Genomic DNA, 25,127 nt, shown 5'->3' with positions numbered 1-25,127 from the left:
TTACTCAAGAAAGCAAGTGCATCCATAGATGTCATGGATGCACTTGGGGAGTAAAGATTAGCAATGTAGGCTATCCACTCCCACAAAAGAGTTTTTGCGGCATAAATTTAATTCTGTTGATTATCGAAAATGCAGAACAAACAATGCAATCACTGCTTGCTGGGTAGCAAAAGACCAATCAGTGCCCATGCTGACTCCTCTCCACCATTAAAATCTCCTACATTGGGTCCACTTTTATTTCACATAAGTTATACATTAACTTTCATGAGATATCATATGGCAAATGTGGATTCAATAAGTATAAACCCTTTGTGTGCTGTTCTGTATAGATGTCTAGTAAAGGCCCATAGATTTACAAGTGCATATCAATAAATTAGAATATCATCAAAAAGTTAATTTATTTCAGTTAAACAAAAAGTGAAACACATACAGTATATTATATAGAGTCATTACAAACAGAATGATCTATTTCATTTATTTCTGTTAATGTTGATGATTATGGCTTACAACCAATCAAAATGAATGAAAAAAGTCATCATCTCAGAAAATTAGAATATTTTATAAGACCAACTGAAAAAATGATTTTTAACTCACAAATGTTGGCCTACTGAAAAGTATGTACAGTAAATGCACTCAATACTTGGTCGGGGTTCCTTTTGCATGAATTACTGCATCAATGCGGCGTGGCATGGAGGCGATCAGCCTTTGGCACTGCTGAGGTGTTATGGAAGCCCAGGTTGCCTTGATAGCAGCCTTCAGCTCGTCTGCATTATTGGTCTGGTGTCTCTAGTCTCCCTCTTGACAATAACCCATAGATTCTGTGGTTATTAAACCAGGTATTGGTACTTGGCAGTGTGGACAGGTGCCAAGTCCTGCTGGAAAATGAAATTTCCATCTCCAAAAAGCTTGTCAGCAGAGGGAAGCATGAAGTGCTCCAACATTTCCTGGTAGACGGCTGTGCTGATTTTCGTCTTGATAAAACACAATGGACCTACATCAGCAGATGACATGACCCCCCAAACCATCACTGATTGTGGAAACTTCACACTAGACCTCAAGCAGCTTGGATTGTGTGGTTCTTCACTCTCCCGCCAGACTCTGGGACATTGATTTCCAAATGAAATGCAAAATTTACTTTCATCTGAAAACAAAACCTTGCACCACTGAGCAACAGTCCAGTTCTTTTTCTCCTTGGCACAGGTAAGACGCTTCTGGCATTGTCTATTGGTCATAAGTGGCTTGACACAAAGAATACGACAGTTGTAGCCCATGTTCTGGATACATCTGTGTGTGGTGGCTCTTGAAGCACTGACTTCAGCAGTAGTCCACTCCTTGTGAATCGCCTCCAAATTTTTGAATGTTTTTTTCTTGAAAATCCTTTCAAGACTGCGGTTATCCCTGTTGCTTGTGCACCTTTGTCTACCACACTTTTTCCTTCCACTCAACTCTCCATTAATATGGTTAGATACAGCACTCTGTGAACAGCCAGCTTTTAAAGCAATGACCTTTTGTAGCTTACACTCCTTGTGGAGTGTGTTAATGACTGCCTTCTGGACATCCGTCAAGTCAGCAGTCTTCCCGATCATTGTGTAGCCTACTGAACCAGACTAAGGAATCATTTTAAATGCTTAGGAAGCCTTTGCGGGTGCTTTGTTTTAATTATCCTAATTAACTGGGATAATGACTTTTGGGTTTTCATTGGCTGTAAGCCATAATTATCAACATTAACAGAAATAAACACTTGAAATAGATCACTCTGTTTGTAATGCCTCTATATAATATACAGTATGTTTCACTTGTATTGAATAACTGAAATAAATTAACTTTTTGATGATATTCTAATTTATTGAGAAGCAATTGTAAGTGGTTGCCATATTTGGGATCCTTATCACACATACCGCCAGGTGCATAAGACAAAAGTTTGACCATTCACATGAGACAGTGTTTCCCCCCCCCCATACACATGTAACAAATTAACAGTTTTTGGTGCAGTTTTAGCGCTAATTCTAGGAATAGATACAAAAAGAAGAAAAATTAATATGTCTGCTGTCCTCTATCAACTCCTGTGTTTGCATCAAAAACTGCATCATAAACCTTGTGTCATTCCAGCTTTATTACATTTTAAAAAGAGAACTTACTTCTTTCTTCAGGAAAGCATCAAAAATCAAATATTGAACCTTGGTGTCAAATGTAAGGATGAATGGATAACGACAATATATTGTAAGTGATGCCAAACTTTCAGCTTCCTGTGAAAACATGATAATGAGCTTTAGAGAACAAAAGATCACTGATAATGCAACAATTTAGGGCTGGTTCACACTAAGGGCTGGTTCACACTAAGCGACAGCGACAACGAGGTCGCTGTTACGTCACCATTTTCTGTGACGTAACAGCGACTTTGTAAGTCGCTGTTATGATCGCTGCTTAGCTGTCAAACACAGCAGCCGAAGCAGCGATCATAACCGCGAGAGCAGGGAGCCGCGCACAATGCTTAGCGCTGGCTCCTTGCTCTCCTAGCTACAGTACACATCGGGTTAATTAACCCGATGTGTACTGCAGCTACATGTGCAGAGAGCAGGGAGCCGCGCACACTGCTTAGCGCTGGCTCCTTGCTCTCCTAGCTACAGCACACATCGGATTAATTAACCCGATGTGTACTGCAGCTACATGTGCAGAGAGCCGGAGCCGGCAGCACAGGCAGCGTGAGAGCTGCGAAGGCTGGTAACTAAGGTAAATATCGGGTAACCACCTTGGTTACCCGATGTTTACCCTGGTTACAGCTTACCGCAGCTGCCAGATGCCGGCTCCTGCTCCCTGCTTGCTTCATTTCGTCGCTCTCTCGCTGTCACACACAGCGATCTGTGTGTCACAGCAGGAGAGCGCCTTTGAAGAAAACAAACCAGGGCTGTGTGTAACGAGCAGCGATGTCGCAGCAGGGGCCAGATCGCTGCTCAGTGTCACACACAGCGAGATCGCTAATGAGGTCACTGTTGTGTCACCAAAACCGTGCCGTAGCAGCGATTTCGGTAGCGATCTCGCTATGTGTGAAGCACCCCTAAGCGACAGCGACAACGAGGTCGCTGTTACGTCACCATTTTCTGTGACGTAACAGCGACCTTGTAAGTCGCTGTTATGATCGCTGCTTAGCTGTCAAACACAGCGACGCAGCAGCGATCATAACCGCGAGAGCAGGGAGCCGCGCACACTGCTTAGCGCTGGCTCCTTGCTCTCCTAGCTACAGTACACATCGGGTTAATTAACCCGATGTGTACTGCAGCTACATGTGCAGAAAGCCGGAGCCGGCAGCACAGGCAGCGTGAGAGCTGCGGAGGCTGGTAACTAAGGTAAATATCGGGTAACCACCTTGGTTAGCCGATGTTTACCCTGGTTACAGCTTACCACAGCTGCCAGATGCCGGCTCCTGCTCCCTGCTCGCTTCATTTCGTTGCTCTCTCGCTGTCACACACAGCGATCTGTGTGTCACAGCGGGAGAGCGCCTTTGAAGAAAACGAACCAGGGCTGTGTGTAACGAGCAGCGATCTCGCAGCAGGGGCCAGATCGCTGCTCAGTGTCACACACAGCGAGATCGCTAATGAGGTCACTGTTGCGTCACCAAAACCGTGCCGTAGCAGCGATTTCGGTAGCGATCTCGCTATGTGTGAAGCACCCCTTAGATGCTGATTTCTGACTGCAAGTCGACTTTTATGTGCAGATTCTGTTTTTAAAGGGGTTATCTGGGACAGTGGCTTTTATTTGTTGTATGGGGCTAAAGGCCACGTCTCACTAAGCAACATCGCTAGCAACATCACTGCTGAGGTACGACTTTTGTGACGCAACAGCGATGTTGCAAGCGATGTTGCTGTGTATGACATCCAGCAACAACCTGGCCTCTGCTGTGAGGTCGCTGGTTGTTGCTGAATGCCCTGGACCATTTTTTAGTTGTTGCTCTCCCGCTGTGAAGCACAGATCGCTGTGTGTGACAGCGAGAGAGCAACAACTGAATGTGCAGGGAGCAGGGAGTCGGCTTCTGCGGACGCTGGTAACCAATGTAAATATCGGGTAACCAAGTAGCCCTTTAATTAACCCAATGTGTACTCTGGCTAGGAGTGCAGGGAGCCAGCGCTAGGCGGTGTGCGCTGGTAACCAAGGTAAATATCGGGTTGATTACCCGATATTTACCTTAGTTACCAAGCGCAGCATCGCTTCCATGCGTCGCTGCTGGCTGGGGGCTGGTCACTGGTTGCTGGTGAGATCTGCCTGTGTGACAGCTCACCAGCAACCCGTGTAGTGACACTCCAGCGATCCCTGCCAGGTCAGGTTGCTGGTGGGATCGCTGGAGTGTCGCTTAGTGTGACAGTACCTTAAGAACCTAATGGCAAGTAGTTGCTAACTACCTTCCTGTTCTGCCTGATAATGATCTCTATGCTCAGGTGGTGACTTACTTATCTGCTTCTTTTGACCAACTATGTTCTCAATCAACCCAAAAGACTTATAAAAATCAAAGCTTAATATTTTTGGAAGTTGGAGTGTTTTTTTTTTAGATTTGGCTACCTTAGGAGGATATCTGGTTGTGCAGGTAACTATTACTGTGCAGAATTATTGGGCAACTTAATAAAAACCAAATATATTCCCATCTCACTTGTTTATTTTCACCAGATAAACCAATATAACTGCACAAAATTTAGAAATAAATATTTCTGATATACAAAAACAAAATCCAAAAAAATTAGTGACCAATATAGCCACCTTTCTTTATGATGACACTCAAAAGCCTACCATCCATAGATTCTGTCAGTTGCTTGATCTGTTTACAATCAACATTGCGTGCAGCAGCCACCACAGCCTCCCAGACACTGTTCCGAGAGGTGTACTGTTTTCCCTCCCTGTCGATCTCACATTTTATGAGGGACCACAGGTTCTCTATGGGGTTCAGATCAGGTGAACAAGGGGGCCATGTCATTATTTTTTCATCTTTTAGACCTTTACTGGCCAGCCACGCTGTGGAGTAGTTGGATGCATATGATGGACCATTGTCAGGCATGAAAATCACGTTTTTCTGGAAGGATACCGACTTCTTCCTGTACCACTGCTTGAAGAAGTTGTCTTCCAGAAACTGGCAGTAGGTTTGGGAGTTGAGATTTCACTCCATCCTCAACCCGAAAAGGTCCCACAAGTTCATCTTTGATTATACCAGCCCATACCAGTACCCAACCTCCACCATGCTGGCGTCTGAGTCGAAGTTTGAGCTCTCTGCCCTTTACTGATCCAGCCTCTGGCCCATCCATCTGGTCCATCAAGAGTCACTCTCATTTCATCAGTCCATAAAACCTTTGGAAAAATCAGTCTTAATATATTTCTTGGCCAAGTCTTGACGTTTTATCTTATGTTTCTTGTTCAAAGGTGGTCATTTTTCAGCCTTCCTTACCTTAGCCATGTCCCTGAATATGGCACACCTTGTGCTTTTTGATACTCCAGTAACGTTGCAGCTCTGAAATATGGCCAAACTGGTGGCAAATGGCGTCTTGGCAGCTTCACGCTTGATTTTCCTCAATTCATGAGCAGTTATTTTGCGCTTTTTTGCCCAACACGCTTCTTACGACCCTGTTGGCTATTTGCCATGAAACTCTTGATTGTTCGGTGATCACGCTTCAAAAGTTTGGCAATTTCAAGACTGCTGCATCCCTCTGTAAGACATGTCACAATTTTGGACTTTTCAGAGCCCGTCAAATCTCTCCTCTGACCCATTTTGCCAAAGGAAAGGAAGTTGCCTAATAATTAAGCACACCTTATATAGGGTGTTGATGTCATTACACCACACCCCTCCTCATTACAGAGATGCACATCACCTGATTTACTTAATTGGTAGTTGGCTCTCAAGCCTATACAGCTTGGAGTAGGACAACATGTATAATAATTATCATGTGATCAAAATACTCATTTGCCTAGTAATTCTGCATGCAGTGTAGTTACTTAGAAAATTGTTGACATGTTCAATACTTATTTCACCCGTTGTATATTATATAAAATGCCAATAAAATACATTAAGTTTGTGTTTGTAATGTGAAAAAAATGTGGAAAGTACATGGTATATGAATACTTTTTCAATGCATTTTACATTGTATATAGAAAGATAGTGTTAAGAGTATGGTTAAACTAGGGCTGCTTATCCACCATCCAGACTATCCTGTGTTGCAACCTTTCATCAATTTTTCTCTGCGTCCACGTCCTTGGAAATTAGCTACAGTGTCATGGGTTGTAAACTTGTTGATTATATTACACATGAGGGACAAAGAAACATGAAGATCTTTGTAGATGGCTTAGTAACCTTGAGATTGTTCATATTTTTCAACAATTTTGGTTCTCGAGTCCCCAGACAGTTCTCTTCTCCTCTTTCTGTTCTCCATACTTACTGTGGCACACACAGACACACAATGCAAACACTGAGTGAACATTATCTGGTTTCAGATGTGATTTTCATATTGCCCACTCTACTTAAGCTACTTTCACACATCATTTTTTTTTGCCATCAGGCACAATCCGGAAAAAAACGGATAAAATGGATCCAGCACCGGATCCGTTTTATCCCATTGATTTGTATTAGCGCCGGATTGTGCCTGGCCTTGCGTTGCATCCGGCTTTTGCCGGATCCGTTGTAATTGGCTAATGCAGTGGCCGGATGGAACGTCTCTTCTAACATTTTTTGTCTCTGACAAAAAAACCGCATTGCGCCGGATCTGGTGCGATACGGCGTGATTTACAATGGAAGCCTATGGATGCCGGATCCGGCGTAATGCGGCAAAAAACGGATGCAGCCACCGGATCCGTTTTTTTAAACTAAGCATGCGCCAATGTATTGTAAAAAAACAGATCCAGCATAAAACGGATGAAACTGATGCAAAAAACGGATGCGCCGGATCCGTTTTTTGACGGATCAGGTATACCGGATCCGTCAAAAAAAAAAAGGATCTGGCGCATCCGTTTTTGCATATTCTGCGCCGGATCCGTTGCATCAGGCATATGCCAGATTGTACCTGATGCCAAAAAACTGATGTGTGAAAGTAGCCTTAGGGGTACTTTACATGCTGCGACATCGCTGCCGATATATCGTCGGGGTCATGTCGTTAGTGATGCACATCCGGCGCCGGTAGCAACATCGCAACGTGTGACACCAAGGGGCGACGATCAACGAGCGCAAAAACGTGCAAAATCGTTGCTCATTGACACGTCGTTCATTTCTATAATATCAGTGCTGCTGCAGGTACGATGTTGTTTGTCGTTCCTGTGGCAGCACACATCGCTATGTGTGACGCCGCTAGAACGACAAACATCTCCTTACCTCCGTCCACCGGAAAAGGAGGAAGGAAGGAGGTGGGCGGCATTTTCCAGCCGCTCATCTCCTCCCCTTCTTTTTTATTGGGCGGCGATTCAGTGACGTCGCTGTGACGCTGAATGAACCGCCCCCTTAGAAAGGAGGCGGATCGCCGGTCACAGCGATGTCGCAGAGCAGGTATGTGCGTGTGACGCTGCCGTAGCGATAATGTTCGCTACGGCAGCGATCACCACATATCGGCCATGCGACGGGGACGGGTGCTATCGTGCTCGACATCGCCAGAAAATGCTAGCGATGTCGCAGCGTGTAAAGCACCCCTTACTTTCTACAGGTGAACAAGCATCACATGCATGAAACAAACTACCCACAAGTCTGGAAGGGTGCCAACAATTTGTCCTGCCCATTTTGAGTGAAATTATGTCCAATTTGCCTTTTTTCTCTTTTTTGGTGTTGTTCCAAAACACGCAAAGGAGATAAACATGTGTATAAGAAACATGTGTAATTGCAATAATTTCTGGGAGAAATACTTTGTTTTCTGGAACAATTTGAAGGGTGCTAATACTGCTGATAATCTGCAACCCCATTTATACCAGAAATCAAATGTCAGTCTTGCATTTCTGTCATGGATTCTTGGAAAAAAACATGTCAGATTTCCCTATGAAATGCCTTTAGCGTAAAATCATTTACTCACACTTTGCCTTTGATAGGCCCGCCAGTTGTTAAGATCTGCAGGGACGATGATTACATTGGAGACTTCAAGCACGCAGAAGTAGTTTATTGGTACTTTATAACCGGCTTTCATGTTTGCCTGCAATAAAAATACATATAGAAATGATGGTTAATACTCTGCTAAATAAAAATAAGTTTTAAACATGAAATCTTACCCTGAATCTTTAGCCAGAGTTTCCTACTCCAGAATATTGTCTAGGAGTTCTAGGACGCATGTGACACAGATCTCTCAGAGCATTTGCTACAGATTTCTCTCTTGTGGGCAGGCTGTCTTCATTCAGAAGGGCTGGACCTTGTAAAGAGCACTCTCTGAGGCCCCCTTCACACGCACTCTCTGGTACGTGTTAGGTCCGTGCCCGCATGTACCGGAGATACGGGCACACTTAAACCGATTCAAATCAATGGGTTTATGTGAACGCACGTGTGCAGCCATTGGCCCGTGCCTCCCTGTGGAGCAGACGTGAGCCCATGTGCTCCACACGGATGCATGTCCGTTTTTCTCCGGCAGCACGGGTGTGACACGCGCCGGAGAAACGCACGTGTCAGAGAAAAAAATAACAAAATTTTACTCACCTTCTCCAGCCCTCCTGTCTCTGCCGCTGCTGTCACTTGCTGCCGACCGCTGCTCATTATGCTTATTTAATATTCACTTCACTGCGGCGGAAGCGGCAGCAGCGGGGAGTCGGCAGGGCTGGAAACCAAAGATCAGCACCACGGACAGTGACGCCAGGGACAGGTGAGTTGAAAGTTCTCGTTCTCCGTGTGTTATCACGGATAACACACGTAGTGCCATAAACACGGCACACGGAGGGGAAAACGCACCTTTGACACATCCGTGTGAAGGGGGCCTGAAGCGGTTTTGTTATGAATGGTACAACTACATGTTAGCTATGCTATTAAGGCAGTTTCATTGTTTTTTTCTCTAAAAGATGGAGGATTGGTTCTTTTTTTGCTGCTAGAAGGAGTTTGGCTTAGAGAAATGCACATCTCTGTTATGTGGCAAAGACATGTATTAAGAAAGTGCCTACATATTCTAAGCATCAAACATAAAAGGAAAAAAGGGAATTTTGTTTACTTACCGTAAATTCCTTTTCTTCTAGCTCCTATTGGGAGACCCAGACAATTGGGGTGTATAGCTTCTGCCTCTGGAGGCCACACAAAGTATTACACTTTAAAAAGTGTAACCCCTCCCCTCTGCCTATACACCCTCCCGTGGACCACGGGCTCCTCAGTTTTGGTGCAAAAGCAGGAAGGAGAAAACTTATAAATTGGTCTAGGGTAAATTCAATTCGAAGGATGTTCGGAGAACTGAAGACCATGAACCAAAAGAACAATTCAACATGAACAACATGTGTACACAAAAGAACAACCAGCCCAAAGGGCACAGGGGCGGGTGCTGGGTCTCCCAATAGGAGCTAGAAGAAAAGGAATTTACAGTAAGTAAACAAAATTCCCTTTTTCTTTGTCGCTCCATTGGGAGACCCAGACAATTGGGATGTCCAAGAGCAGTCCCTGGGTGGGTAAAAGAATACCTCAATAAAAAGAGCCGAAAACGGCCCCCTCTTACAGGTGGGCAACCGCCGCCTGAAGGACTCGCCTACCTAGACTGGCGTCTGCCAAAGCATAGGTATGCACTTGATAGTGTTTCGTGAAAGTGTGCAGACTAGACCATGTAGCTGCCTGACACACCTGCTGAGCCGTCGCCCGGTGCCACAATGCCCAGGACGCACCTACGGCTCTGGTAGAATGGGCTTTCAGCCCTGAAGGGAGCGGAAGCCCGGAAGAACGGTAGGCCTCGAGAATCGGTTCCTTGATCCACCGAGCCAAGGTTGACTTGGAGGCCTGAGAGCCCTTACGCTGGCCAGCGACAAGGACAAAGAGCGCATCTGAACGGCGCAGGGGCGCCGTGCGAGACACGTAGAACCGGAGTGCTCTCACTAGATCCAAAGAGTGCAAATCCTTTTCACACTGGTGAATTGGATTAGGGCAAAAGGAAGGCAAGGAGATATCCTGATTTAGATGAAAAGGGGATACCACCTTAGGGAGAAATTCCGGGACAGGACGCAGAACCACCTTATCCTGGTGAAAAACCAGGAAGGGGGCTTTGCATGACAGCGCTGCAAGCTCAGACACTCTCCGAAGTGATGTGACTGCCACCAGGAAGGCCGCCTTCTGCGAAAGACGTGAGAGAGAGACATCCCGCAGCGGCTCAAAAGGTGGTTTTTGAAGAGCCGTCAGGACCCTGTTAAGATCCCAGGGTTCCAACGGACGTTTGTAAGGTGGGACCATGTGGCAGACCCCCTGCAGGAACGTGCGGACCTGCGGAAGCCTGGCTAGACGCTTTTGAAAAAACACGGAGAGCGCCGATACTTGGCCCTTGAGCGAGCCAAGGGACAAACCCTTGTCCATTCCAGATTGTAGGAATGAAAGAAAAGTGGGTAAGGCAAACGGCCATGGAGGAAAACCGTTATCAGCGCACCAGGATAGGAAGATTTGCCAAGACCTGTAATAGATCTTGGCGGACGTTGGCTTCCTGGCTTGTCTCATGGTAGCAATGACATCCTGAGATAACCCTGAAGACGCTAGGAGCCAGGACTCAATGGCCACACAGTCAGGTTGAGGGCCACAGAATTCAGATGGAAAAACGGGCCTTGTGACAGCAAGTCTGGGCGGTCTGGAAGTGCCCACGGTTGACCCACCGTGAGATGCCACAGATCCGGATACCACGACCACCTCGGCCAGTCTGGAGCGACGAGAATGGCGCGACGGCAGTCGGACCTGATCTTGCGTCGTACTCTGGGCAGCATCGCCAGAGGGGGAAACACATAAGGCAGTCGAAACTGCGACCAATCCTGGACTAAAGCGTCCGCTGCCAGAGCTCTGTGATCCTGAGACCGTGCCATGAAGGCCGGGACCTTGTTGTTGTGCCGTGGCGCCATGAGATCGACGTCCGGCGTTCCCCAGCGGCGACAGATCTCTCGAAACACGTCTGGGTGCAGAGACCATTCCCCCGCGTCCATGCCCTGACGACTGAGAAAATCTGCTTCCCAGTTTTCTACGCCCGGGATGTGAACATGGAGATGGTGGAGCCTGTGGCTTCCACCCACTGCAGGATCCGCCGGACTTCCTGGAAGGCTTGACGACTGCGAGTGCCGCCTTGGTGGTTGATGTAGGCGACGGCAGTGGCGTTGTCCGACTGTATTGGGATCTGCCTGCCCTCCAGCCACCGATGGAAAGCCAATAGGGCTAGATATACTGCCCTTATCTCCAGGATATTGATCTGAAGGGACGATTCTATCGGAGTCCAGGTTCCTTGAGCCCTGTGGTGGAGAAAAACCGCTCCCCAACCTGACAGGCTCGCGTCCGTGGTGACCACGGCCCAGGTTGGGGGTAGGAAGGATTTTCCCCGAGACAGAGATGTGGGTAGGAGCCACCACTGAAGTGATGTTTTGGTTGCAAGGGAAAGAGAGATGTTCTTGTCGAGGGAAGCCACACTCTTGTCCCATTTGCGAAGAAAGTCCCATTGGAGTGGCCGTAGATGGAATTGCGCGAACGGCACTGCCTCCATAGCTGCAACCATCTTCCCCAGGAAGTGCATGAGGCACCTTAAGGGGTGTGACTGACTCCGAAGAAGTGATTGCACCCCCGCCTGCAGAGAAAGCTGTTTGTCCCGCGGTAGCTTGACTAACGCTGGCTGGGTATGAAACTCCATCCCGAGGTAAGTCAGTGATTGGGTCGGTGTCAACTTGGATGTCGGGAAATTGATGATCCACCCGAACTGCTGGAGAGTTGCCAGAGCGACGGTAAGGCTTTGTTGACACGCCACCCGAGAAGGGGCCCTGACTAGGAGATCGTCTAAGTAGGGGATCACCGAGTGGCCCTGAGAGTGCAGGACCGCCACGACGGATGCCATGACTTTGGTGAAAACCCGTGGGGCTGTCGCCAGGCCGAAAGGCAATGCCACGAACTGGAGGTGTTCGTCTCCGATGGCGAAACGCAGGAAACGTTGATGTTCGGGTGCGATCGGCACATGGAGAAAAGCATCCTTGATGTCGATCGATGCTAGGAAGTCTCCTTGTGACATCGAGGCGATGACCGAGCGGAGAGATTCCATCCGAAACCGTCTGGTTCTCACATGTCTGTTGAGTAGCTTGAGGTCCAGAACGGGACGGAATGACCCGTCCTTTTTTGGCACCACGAACAAGTTGGAGTAAAATCCGCGACCATGTTCCTGAAGGGGAACGGGAATCACAACTCCTTCCATCTTCAGAGCGTCCACTGCCTGAAAAAGTGCGTCGGCCTGTGCGGGGGGCGGAGAGGTTCTGAAGAAACGAGCCGTAGGTCGGGAGCTGAACTCTATCCTGTAACCATGAGACAGAATGTCTCTCACCCATCGGTCTTGAACATGTGGCCACCAGGCGTCGCCAAAGCGGGAGAGCCTGCCACTGACCGAGGATGTGGCTAGGGGAGGCCGAGAGTCATGAGGAGGCCGTCTTGGAGGCAGTGCCTCCTGCGGCCTTTTGGGGGCGTGACTTGGACCGCCACGCATAGGAGTTCCTCTGGCCTTTCTCCGGCCTGTTGGACGAAGAGGATTGGGGCTTGGCGGAGGGACGAAAGGACCGAAACCTCGATTGGATTTTTCTCTGCTGAGGTCTCTTAGGTTTGGACTGGGGTAAGGAGGAGTCCTTTCCCTTGGATTCCTTAATAATCTCATCCAATCGTTCGCCAAATAAACGGTCGCCAGAAAAAGGCAAACCAGTTAAGAACCTTTTGGAAGCCGAGTCTGCTTTCCATTCACGCAGCCACATGGCCCTGCGGACTGCCACGGAGTTAGCAGATGCTACAGCCGTACGGCTAGTGGAGTCCAGTACGGCGTTCATGGCGTAGGACGAAAAGGCTGATGCCTGAGAGGTCAAAGAAGAAACATGCGGAGCAGAATTCCGTGTGACAGCATTAATCTCAGTCAGACAAGCCGAGATTGCTTGGAGAGCCCACACAGCCGCAAAGGCCGGGGCGAAAGATGCGCCCGTGGCCTCATAGATAGACTTCACCAAGAGCTCTATCTGTCTGTCAGTGGCATCCTTCAGGGATGAGCCATCGGCAAAAGACACAACGGACCTAGCAGCCAATCTGGAGACTGGAGGATCCACCTTGGGAGAGTGTGCCCAGCCCTTAACGACTTCAGATGGAAAGGGATAACGCGTGTCAGTGTGCCTTTTAGCAAAGCGCTTGTCCGGGACCGCTCTGGGCTTCTGGACAGCATCCCTGAAGTTAGAGTGATCAAAAAACGTATTGCGCGTACGTTTGGGGAACCGAAATTGGTGTTTCTCCTGCTGAGAAGCCGACTCTTCTACAGGAGAAGGCGGGGGTGAGAGATCCAACACCTGGTTGATGGACGAGATAAGATCATTTACTAAGGCGTCCCCCTCAGGTGTATCAAGGTTAAGGGCGAAGTCAGGGTCAGAGCCCTGAGCTCCCACGTCCGCCTCGTCTTCCTGAGAGTCCTCAAGCTGGGATCCCGAGCAGCGTGAGGAGGCCGGGGAAGAGTCCCAGCGAGGCCGCTTAGCCGGTCTGGGACTGCGGTCCGGGCAGGAGTCCTCCGCCTGAGACCTAGGGGCTAACCTGGGAGCGCGCTGCGGCGCGGACCGAGAGGGGCCTGGAGGAGACAAGCTAACCGGGGCCGGGGCCTGTGAAGGGCCCGGTCTGGACTGCAATGCCTCAAGGAGCTTAGATGACCATTTGTCCATAGACTGTGCAATGGATTGAGAAAGTGACTGAGAGAGTTTCTCAGCGAAAGAGGCCAACACCGGTGACTCTGTCCCTGCAGCCTGCTCAAGGGGAGCAGGGGGATCTACATGAGCCGAGGGGCCCACAAGTGCCCGAGGCTCCGGCTGAGCAAGCGTGGCAGGAGTCGAGCATTGCTCACAGTGAGGGTAGGTGGAACCCACAGGCAACATAGCCCCACAAGAGGTACAGGCCGCGAAAAAAACCTGTGCCTTAGTAGCTTTGCTCCTTGTGGACGACATGCTGTTGTCTCCTAGGAGAGTGACCACTGAGGGTATATGGGAAAAGGGTATACAGCCTGACCGAACAGATATAGATATCTATTATATATATATCTATTCCGGCACCCTAGGGGGACCAGCACCGGGTGACCGGTGTGGCTTACCGACCGCTAACGAGCGGAGTGTGTCCTCCAGATTCCCTGTCGTGGATCCCCCGGAGCTGCAGAGCTGTGTCACTGAGAAGCATCCACCGGCAGAATGCCAAAAAATGGCCGCCGGAGCTCTCAGGGGAGGAGTGGGGCCGAGGGCGGCGCCAGCAAAGAGCGGGAATCTAGGGTCCCCACAGTGGTCAATGAGGGGGGAGGGAGACATGCAGGATGCTACAGCCCTCACATCCGACGTCATGTCGGTAATCCCGCCCTTACCCCTGACAGGCAGGCCCGGGGGCCGGATTTTCGCGACTAGGTCGCGGCGAAGCCGAGGACTAAATTTGAGGCCGCACCCGACAAGCAGGCACGGTCGGCGCGGAAGTCCGCTGGGCTCCTCAGTTTTACAACTACCGCGGCTTCCGGGAAGAAGGCGCGCTCCCTGTACAGTCCCCCCATGGGGACACAGAGTACCTTCAAGTTGCAGGGCCCGGTCCCTGGGGTTGAAGAGGCTCCGGTCCGACAGGTTCCACCAGGGGCTGCGGATGGAGCACGGTCCCAGCAAATGGATGACCGCTCGGGATCCCACTTCTCCCAGAGCCGCATAAGGGATGGTGAAGGAGACGGCATGTGGCTCCAGCCTCCGTACCCGCAATGGGTACCTCAACCTTAACAACACCGCCTACATAGTGGGGTGAGAAGGGAACATGCCGGGGGCCCCATCGGGGTCCTCTTTTCTTCCATCCGACATAACTATGTATGAGAATGCATGAGTGGATGTGTGCCTCCTTCCACACAAAGCATAAAACTGAGGAGCCCGTGGTCCACGGGAGGGTGTATAGGCAGAGGGGAGGGGTTACACTTTTTAAAGTGTAATACTTTGTGTGGCCTCCAGAGGCAGAAGCTGTACACCCAATTGTCTGGGTCTCCCAATGGAGCGAGAAAGAAATATTACTTTTTAAAGCTAATAGCTGGAGAAGCCACATAAGAATATATAATGATATTACTCAAAGTCATGAGTTATTGGGCTCCTTGACTCTAGATTACCTCATTTTTTTGCACCAAATATGAGCCTGGACTCCATTAAAGCTCAGCACATCACATGCCACCATAGCCAGAACAAAGGAGAAAGAATACAAAACTCACACATACTGTAATATTTGAGCCAAGCTAACAATAAAGGAGAAATATGCACCACATCAAGTAATACCCTGTACAAGGTGTCACTGAGTAAAAAAAAACTGACGACACACTGCCGACAAATAGTGATGTATGAATAAAGCCTTACCAGTATTAGAGGTATAAACTCATCATAGTCATTACCAATTGTCTACCTACAGTATGTCCCAATTAATCTGTTGTACCTTTTTAGATTATTGAAACTATCAAGCTCGTTGCCTCTCTGTATGTAACGTTATGAACTGCCCTAGACTTTTTTCGCCATACAGTGCCTTGAGAAAGTGTTCACCTCCCTTGACTTTTTATCTATTTTGTTAGATTTCAACATGTGTTTAAATATTTTTATAATCCGATATGTGTGTGATGCATCAGCACTAAATAGCCTAAGTTGGGGAAGTAAAGTGAGAAAAATAAAGGCAAAAATTAAACGGGTTATGCACTACTAGGAAAACACCTTTTGATTCTACGTGATTCCCCCATGTAAAACAAAAAAGCCTATACTCACCTCCGCGGCCGCCATAATTCCAACAATGGTGTGGCTCGCATTCCCGGAGCTGACGTAACGATGTGACTTCACTCAAGCTCCGAGTCTATTCATCGCCGGCTTCTGTAACTCCAACTTCAGACACGAGCAATCAACAGGAAGTGAGAAGCAGCCACAGCGCTCACTTCCTGTTGATTAACTTGTTTGTTCAAAAGCGGACAGAAGCTGGTGCTGATTGGATGCGGCGTTCGAGTGTCGTCACAACTAATAGTGGAGAACCCCTTTAAATTAATAGGATAAAATAAATAAAAACTACCATATGTATATGTATTCGCCCTTTTTGCTATGAAGCCCCTAAAAGAAGGGAATTTTGTTACTTACCGTAAATTCCTTTTCTTCTAGCTCCTATTGGGAGACCCAGACGATTGGGTGTATAGCTACTGCCTCCGGAGGCCACACAAAGCATTACACTAAAAAGTGTAAGGCCCCTCCCCTTCTGGCTATACACCCCCAGTGGGATCACTGGCTCACCAGTTTTAGTGCAAAAGCAAGAAGGAGGAAAGCCAATAACTGGTTTAAACTAATTCACTCCGAAGTAACGTCGGAGAACTGAAAACCATTCAACATGAACAACATGTGTACCCGAAAAACAACCAAAAATCCCGAAGGACAACAGGGCGGGTGCTGGGTCTCCCAATAGGAGCTAGAAGAAAAGGAATTTACGGTAAGTAACAAAATTCCCTTCTTCTTCGGCGCTCCATTGGGAGACCCAGACGATTGGGACGTCCAAAAGCTGTCCCTGGGTGGGTAAAGAATACCTCAAGTTAGAGCTGCGAAGACAGCCCTCCCCTACGGGGAGGCAACTGCCGCCTGCAGGACTCTTCTACCTAGGCTGGCGTCCGCCGAAGCATAGGTATGCACCTGATAATGTTTGGTGAAAGTGTGCAGACTCGACCAGGTAGCTGCCTGGCACACCTGTTGAGCCGTAGCCTGGTGACGCAATGCCCAGGACGCACCCACGGCTCTGGTAGAATGGGCCTTCAGCCCTGATGGAACCGGAAGCCCAGCAGAACGGTAGGCTTCAAGAATTGGTTCTTTGATCCATCGAGCCAGGGTGGCCTTAGAAGCCTGCGACCCCTTGCGCTTACCAGCGACAAGGACAAAGAGTGCATCCGAACGGCGCAGGGGCGCCGTGCGGGAAATGTAGATTCTGAGTGCTCTCACCAGATCTAACAAATGTAAATCCTTCTCATACCGATGAACTGCATGAGTACAAAAAGAAGGCAAAGAGATATCCTGATTAAGATGAAAAGAGGATACCACCTTCGGGAGAAACTCCTGAATGGGGCGCAGCACTACCTTGTCCTGGTGGAAGACCAGGAAGGGAGCCTTGGATGACAGCGCTGCTAGCTCAGACACTCTCCGAAGAGATGTGATCGCTACCAGGAAAGCCACTTTCTGTGATAGTCTAGAAAGTGAAACCTCCCTCAGAGGCTCGAAGGGCAGCTTCTGGAGGGCAACTAGCACCTTGTTCAGATCCCATGGATCTAACGGTCGCTTGTACGGGGGTACAATATGACAAACCCCCTGTAGGAACGTGCGCACCTTAGAAAGACGTGCTAGACGCTTCTGAAAAAAGACGGATAGCGCCGAGACTTGCCCTTTAAGGGAGCCGAGCGACAGACCTTTTTCTAACCCAGATTGCAGGAAAGACAGAAAGGTAGGCAATGCAAATGGCCAGGGAGACACTCCCTGAGCAGAGCACCAGGATAAGAATATCCTCCACGTTCTGTGGTAGATCTTAGCAGACGTGGGCTTCCTAGCCTGTCTCATGGTGGCAACGACCCCTTGGGACAATCCTGAAGACGCTAGGATCCAGGACTCAATGGCCACACAGTCAGGTTCAGGGCCGCAGAATTCCGATGGAAAAACGGCCCTTGGGACAGTAAGTCTGGTCGGTCTGGTAGTGCCCACGGTTGGCCGACCGTGAGATGCCACAGATCCGGATACCACGCCCTCCTTGGCCAGTCTGGGGCGACGAGTATGACGCGGTTGCAGTCGGATCTGATCTTGCGTAGCACTCTGGGCAAGAGTGCCAGAGGTGGAAACACATAAGGGAGCCGGAACTGCGACCAATCTTGCACTAAGTCGTCTGCCGCCAGAGCTCTGTGATCGCGAGACCGTGCCATGAAGGTTGGGACCTTGTTGTTGTGCCGGGACGCCATTAGGTCGACGTCCGGCCTTCCCCAGCGGCGACAGATTTCCTGAAACACGTCCGGGTGAAGGGACCATTCCCCTGCGTCCATGCCCTGGCGACTGAGGAAGTCTGCTTCCCAGTTTTCTACGCCGGGGATGTGAACCGCGGATATGGTGGAGGCCGTGGCTTCCACCCACATCAGAATCCGCCGGACTTCCTGGAAGGCTTGCCGACTGCGTGTCCCCCCTTGGTGGTTGATGTATGCCACCGCTGTGGAGTTGTCCGACTGAATTCGGATCTGCCTTCCTTCCAGCCACTGCTGGAAGGCTAGTAGGGCAAGATACACTGCTCTGATCTCCAGAACATTGATCTGAAGGGTGGACTCCTGGTGAGTCCACGTACCCTGAGCCCTGTGGTGGAGAAAAACTGCTCCCCACCCTGACAGACTCGCGTCCGTCGTGACCACCGCCCAGGACGGTGGTAGGAAGGATCTTCCCTGTGATAATGAGGTGGGAAGAAGCCACCACTGCAGAGAGTCTTTGGCTGTCTGGGAAAGGGAGACTTTCCTGTCCAGGGATGTAGACTTCCCGTCCCATTGGCGGAGAATGTCCCATTGAAGTGGGCGCAGATGAAACTGCGCAAACGGAACCGCCTCCATTGCCGCCACCATCTTCCCGAGGAAGTGCATGAGGCGTCTTAAGGAGTGCGACTGACTTTGAAGGAGAGCCTGCACCCCAGTCTGTAGTGACCGCTGCTTGTCCAGCGGAAGCTTCACTATCGCTGAGAGAGTATGAAACTCCATGCCAAGATACGTCAGGGATTGGGTCGGTGACAGATTTGACTTTGAGAAGTTGATGATCCACCCGAACGTCTGGAGAGTCTCCAGTGCAACATTCAGGCTGAGTTGGCATGCCTCTTGAGAGGGTGCCTTGACAAGTAGATCGTCCAAGTAAGGGATCACAGAGTGTCCCTGAGAGTGCAAGACTGCTACCACTGCCGCCATGACCTTGGTGAACACCCGTGGGGCTGTCGCTAAACCAAATGGCAGCGCTACGAACTGGAGATGGTCGTCTCCTATCACGAAGCGTAGAAAGCGTTGGTGCTCTGTAGCAATCGGCACGTGGAGATAAGCATCTTTGATGTCTATTGATGCTAGGAAATCTCCTTGAGACATTGAGGCAATGACTGAGCGGAGGGATTCCATCCGGAACCGCCTGGCGTTCACATGCTTGTTGAGCAGTTTCAGGTCTAGAACAGGACGGAATGAGCCGTCCTTTTTTGGCACCACAAAGAGATTGGAGTAAAAACCTTGTCCTTGTTCCCGAAGAGGAACAGGGACCACCACTCCTTCTGCTCTTAGAGAATTCACCGCCTGCAGAAGGGCATCTGCTCGGTCGGGATGTGGGGAAATTCTGAAGAACCGAGGCGGAGGACGAGAACTGAACTCTATCCTGTACCCGTGAGACAAAATGTCTGTTACCCACCGGTCTTTGACCTGTGGCAGCCAAATGTCGCAAAAGCGGGAGAGCCTGCCACCGACCGAGGATGCGGAGGGAGGCGGCCGAAAGTCATGAGGCAGCCGTCTTGGAAGCGGAACCTCCGGTTGCTTTCTTGGGGCGTGAGTGGGCCCGCCAGGAATCAGAGCTCCTTTGCTCTTTCTGAGTCCCTTTGGACGAGGAGAATTGGGGCTTGCCCGAGCCTCGAAAGGACCGAAACTTTGACTGCCACTTCCTCTGTTGAGGTTTGCTTGATCTGGGCTGGGGTAAGGAAGAGTCCTTACCCTTGGACTGTTTAATGATTTCCGCCAATTGCTCACCAAACAGTCTGTCTCCAGATAATGGCAAGCTGGTTAAACATTTTTTAGAAGCAGAATCTGCTTTCCATTCTTTTAACCACAAGGCTCTGCGCAAAACTACAGAGTTGGCGGATGCCATTGCGGTACGGCTCGTAGAGTCCAGTACCGCATTAATAGCGTAGGTCGCAAACGCAGTCATTTGCGTAGTTAAGGACGCCACTTGCGGCACTGCTGGACGTATGAAAGAGTCCACCTGTGCCAAACCAGCTGAAATAGCTTGGAGCGCCCACACGGCCGCGAATGCTGGAGCAAACGACGCGCCAATAGCTTCATAGACAGATTTTAACCAGAGGTCCATCTGTCTGTCATTGGCATCTTTAAGTGAAGCCCCATCCTCCACTGCAACTATGGATCTAGCTGCCAGCCTGGATATTGGAGGGTCCACTTTTGGACACTGTCCAGCGTTTGACCACGTCAGGGGGAAAAGGATAACGTGTATCCTTAAGACGTTTGGAAAAACGCTTGTCCGGATAAGCATCGTGTTTCTGGATTGACGCTCTGAAGTCAGAGTGGTCCAGAAAAGTACTCAATTTACGCTTGGGATACAGGAAATGGAATTTCTCCTGCTGAGCAGCTGCTGCTGAAGGGGCTGGGGGAGAAATATCCAACAGCCTATTGATGGCCGCAATAAGGTCATTTACCATGGCGTCACCATCTGGCGTATCCAAATTGAGTGCGGTGTCAGGGCTAGACTCCTGATCACCCACCTCTGTCTCACCATATAGAGACCCTTCTCGCTGAGACCCTGACCCGCGTGAAGACGTGGAGGGTCTCTCCCAGCGAGCTCGCTTAGGCGGGCTGGGACTGTCATCAGAGTCAGAGCCCTCAGCCTGTGATGCCGGTGACCCCCTTGAAGTACGGATTAGTTCCAACTGAGGGGGACCGGGGAACATAGGCACAGCGGTGTCCATGGTCTGAGCAACTGGCCTGGACTGCAAGGTCTCCAGGATTTTTGTCATAGTCACAGACATTTTATCAGCAAAGGCTGCAAATTCTGTCCCCGTCACCGGGGCAGGGTTCACAGGCGTCTCTGCCTGGGCTACCACCACCATAGGCTCTGGCTGACGAAGTGCCACTGGGACTGAACATTGCACACAATGAGAGTCGTTGGAGCCTGCTGGTAGATTAGCCCCACATGCTGTACAAACAGTGTATACAGCCCGTGCCTTGGCACCCTTGCGTTTTGTGGATGACATGTTGTTGTCTCCCCAGAGCAATACAATATAGGGTATACAGCCAAGAAGCGACCTTACAGTGCAGTATATATATATCTGGTACAGGAAAAAGTACACCAATACACACTGTGGCACTAAGTGGGGCCAGCACAAAAGTGCAGCTTACCGCCCGCTAAACGCGGGTGTGTGGTCGCCAGAAATCCCTAGTCTGGGTCTCCCAGAGCCTGTGTCCGTCCTCCAGCCAGAACTGCATGCAGGAATGGCTGCCGGCGTCCTGTGGAGGGGGGGGCGGGCCCTGGGCGTGCCAGACTAAAAGCGGGAAACCTGCGTCCCACTGTGCCTAGTGAGAGGGCTGGAGCATGTAAATAAGGCTCCAGCCCTCGGCGCTGAGTAAACGTACAGCGTCTCTCCCCTTCCCTGATTGACAGGGAGGGGGCGGGAACGAAGCGGAGCTAGGCCGCAAAAGCCGGGGACTAAATTTATAAGCGCCGCCGCCGTAAAAGCGCGGTCGGCGCTAAGTCCCCGGCGCACTACAAGTCCCAGCCGCGCCGCCGCTCCGAGAGTGGCCGGCGCGGTAGTTCCCAGCATATGACGTCACCCAGCTAAGCTGCTGTGACTCCAAACCCCAGCGTACAGCGCTACTGTCCCCGGCGCACTAACACACCCAGCAAGTCTGGCGTGTGCGTGCCTGCCTGTACGGGGACACAGAGTACCTGAAAGTTGCAGGGCCTTGTCCCTGAACGGTACACAGCTCCGTATCCAGCAGGTTCACTGGGTCTGTGGATGGAGCCCGGCCTCAGGGCTTGTGGGCCGGTAAGATCCCACTTCCTCAGAGCCCCTCAGGGGGATGGGGAAGGAAAACAGCATGTGGGCTCCAGCCTCCGTACCCGCAATGGGTACCTCAACCTTACAAACCACAAGTGGGGAGAGAAGGGAGCATGCTGGGGGCCCTATATGGGCCCTCTTTTCTTCCATCCGACATAGTCAGCAGCTACTGCTGACTAAACAGTGGAGCTATGCGTGGATGTCTGACCTCCTTCGCACAAAGCAGAAAACTGGTGAGCCAGTGATCCCACTGGGGGTGTATAGCCAGAAGGGGAGGGGCCTTACACTTTTTAGTGTAATGCTTTGTGTGGCCTCCGGAGGCAGTAGCTATACACCCAATCGTCTGGGTCTCCCAATGGAGCGCCGAAGAAATTTCTGGTGCAAGCAATTACCTTCATAAGTCACATGCTTAGTGAAAGGAAGTTCACCTGTGTGCAATCTAAGTGTCACATAGTCTGTCAGTATATACACGCCTTTAGGCCCCTTTCACACGTCCGTGTCTCCGGTACGTGTTTGGTCCGTTTCCTCACATGCCCGGAGACAAGGGCACACGTAGACCCATTAAAATCAATGGGTCTGCACACACGTACGTGTTTTGCTATGGACCGTGTGTATGTGTGGAGCATACGTGGGCCCGTGTGCTCCACATGTAGACATGTCCGTTTTTCTCCGGCATCACGGGTGTCACACGGCCCGCACACGTACCGCACAAATGTGATCCATGTGACACGCACCAGAGAAAACACGTGTTTGTAAAAAAAAAAATTCTATACTCACCTTCTTTAGCACTGCAGTCTCTGCTGCTGTTGTCACTTGCTTTTGACCCCCGCTCATTATGCTCATTGAATATTCACTCCACTGTGGGCCGGAAGCAGCAGCAGCGGGGAGTCGGCAGGATCGAAGATCAGCACCACGGACAGCAACGCCAAGGACAGGCGAGCATAAAGTTCCGGTTCTCCGTGTGTTTATCACGGATAACGCACGAAGAAAACACGTTGTGCCATAAAAACGGCACATGGAGGACAATACGCACCTTTGACACGTCCGTGAAAAACATGCGTGATTTTCAAAGACGTGTGAAGGGGGTCTTACTGAAAGTTCACAGAAGCTGTAACACCATTAGGCAAGAGAGACCACTAACCAAACAACACCATGAAGACAAAGGAGATCTTCAAACAAGTCAGAGACAAAGTTGTTGAAAATTACAAGTCAGGGTTGAGTTCTAAAAAATATCCCACTCTCTGATGATCCCCCAGAGCACTATCAAATCCGTTATCAAATGGAAGGAACATAATACCACAACAAACCTGCCAAGAGGGCGCCCACCAAAACTCTCAGCTTGGGCAAGGAGAGCATTAATAAGAGAGGCAGCACAGGGACCAAAGGTAACTGTGCAGAAGCTGCAGAGTTTGGAGTATTTTTCCATACAACCACAATTAGCTGTTTAGTACATAAAGCTGGTCTTTATGGAAGAGAAAAAACCTTTACAGCTAAAAATTGAAAGGCTTATTTTGAGTTTGCCAAAAGACATGTGGGAGACTTCCCAAATCTATGGAAGAGGGTTTTGTAGACAGAGGAGACCAACATTTACGTTTCTGGCCACCAAGGTAAACGCTATGTCCGGTGCCAAACCAACACAGCTCATCACCCCAAGAACACTTTCCCCACAGTGAAAAATGGTGATGTTAAAAGAATATATTTCGACATTGGGGACAGGTTAATCCCTTTACGACCCTTGACGGATCTATCCGTCACGGAGCGTGTGACATTAAGCCCCGCCCCCTGCCGCGGGCAGGTTGCGGCGATCGGCCCACATATCAGCTGTTTTCAACAGCTGACATGTGTGCCTGCATGTTACGAGTGGAATTGCTTCCACTCACAACATTTAACCCCTTACATCTTGCTGCCAAAGTCTGGCAGTGAGATCTATATGCGCGCGGCCATGATTTTCACTTACCGCCGCCCCCACCAAAAGTCACGTGCGTGATCACGTGACTTTCGGTGGTTGCCATGGTAGCACAGGGTCATGTGATGAAGCCTGTAGCTATGACGAGTCACTTTCGTTTTCACTCGGCCCGGAGACGAATGAATCAGGAAGTGATCATATCTGCTGTTTACAGCTGTACAGCTGTGATCAGCAGATAGATCAGAGCGATCGGATTGCTGATCGCTATAGCCCCTAGGGGGACTAGTAAAATAAAAAAAAAAAGTAATAAAGTTTAGAAAAAACAAAAAACCTAAAAGTTCAAATCACCCCCCTTTTACCCCATTGAAGATTAAAGGGTTAAAAAAAAAATATATACACATATTTGGTATCGCCGCGTTCAGAAATGCCCGATCTATCAAATTATAAAATCAATCTGATTGGTAAACGGCGTAGTGGCAAAACAATTCCAAACGCCAAAATTACATTTTTTGGTCGCCGCACGTTTTACGCAGAATGCAGGCAATCAAAACGTAGCATCTGCGCAAAAATGGTACCATTAAAGATGGAGCTCAAGACGCAAAACATAAGTTGTCACTGAGCCATAGATCCCAAAAAATGAGAACGCTATGGGTTTCGGAAAATAGCGCAAAACGTACGCCACTTTTATTGGACAAGCTTGTGAATTTTTTTTAACCCCTTACATACAAGTAAACCTATACATGTTTCGTGTCTACAAACTTGCACCGACCTCAGGCATCACACCCACACATCAGTTTTACCATATAGTGAACACGGTGAATGTTATAAAACATCCCAAAAACTATTGTGCGATCACACTTTTTTTGCAGTTTTTCCAGTACACTATATGGTAAAACCTATGGTTTCATTTAAAAGTACAACTCGTCCCGCAAAAAACAAGCCCTCACATGGCAAGATTGACGGAAATATAAAAAAATTACGGCTCTCGGAAGAAGGGGAGCAAAAAACAAACGCAAAAACGAAAAGTGCCCGGGGGCTGAAGGGCTTAAATGATACTAGTCGAGAGGAAGATGGATGGTGAGAAATACAGGGATGTTCTTAAACAAAACCTATTTCAGTCTGTCAGCTACTTGAGACTGGGACAAAGGTTCTCATTCAAACAAGATAATGAAACAATTGAGAATCTCTAGTCAGACTTAAAAGATTGCTGTTCACCAGAGGAAACCATCTAAGGGTACCGTCACACTTTAGCAATGCTCCAGCGATCCCACCAGCGATCTGACCTGGTCAGGATCG

At 49.4% G+C, this 25,127-nt stretch overlaps 1 protein-coding gene across 1 annotated transcript in view; it reads right to left on the bottom strand.

Moving 5' to 3' along the window:
- Window positions 1-25,127, bottom strand: part of LOC142312550 (putative E3 ubiquitin-protein ligase HERC6) — a 149,536-nt gene that overhangs the window by 17,589 nt on the left and 106,820 nt on the right. The window contains exons 14-15 of the mRNA XM_075351539.1: window positions 8,022-8,138; window positions 2,139-2,246 (exon numbers count right to left, since the gene is read on the bottom strand). Of these exons, the coding sequence (XP_075207654.1) occupies window positions 2,139-2,246; window positions 8,022-8,138 (225 nt within the window). The remainder of the gene's footprint in view (window positions 1-2,138; window positions 2,247-8,021; window positions 8,139-25,127) is intronic.

The sequence above is a fragment of the Anomaloglossus baeobatrachus genome, chromosome 1 (assembly GCF_048569485.1).
Source record: "Anomaloglossus baeobatrachus isolate aAnoBae1 chromosome 1, aAnoBae1.hap1, whole genome shotgun sequence".
Taxonomy (NCBI): Eukaryota; Metazoa; Chordata; class Amphibia; order Anura; family Aromobatidae; genus Anomaloglossus; species Anomaloglossus baeobatrachus.
Note: the sequence above shows the minus strand (reverse complement) of the source record. Positions and strands in the feature narration are given on the sequence as shown.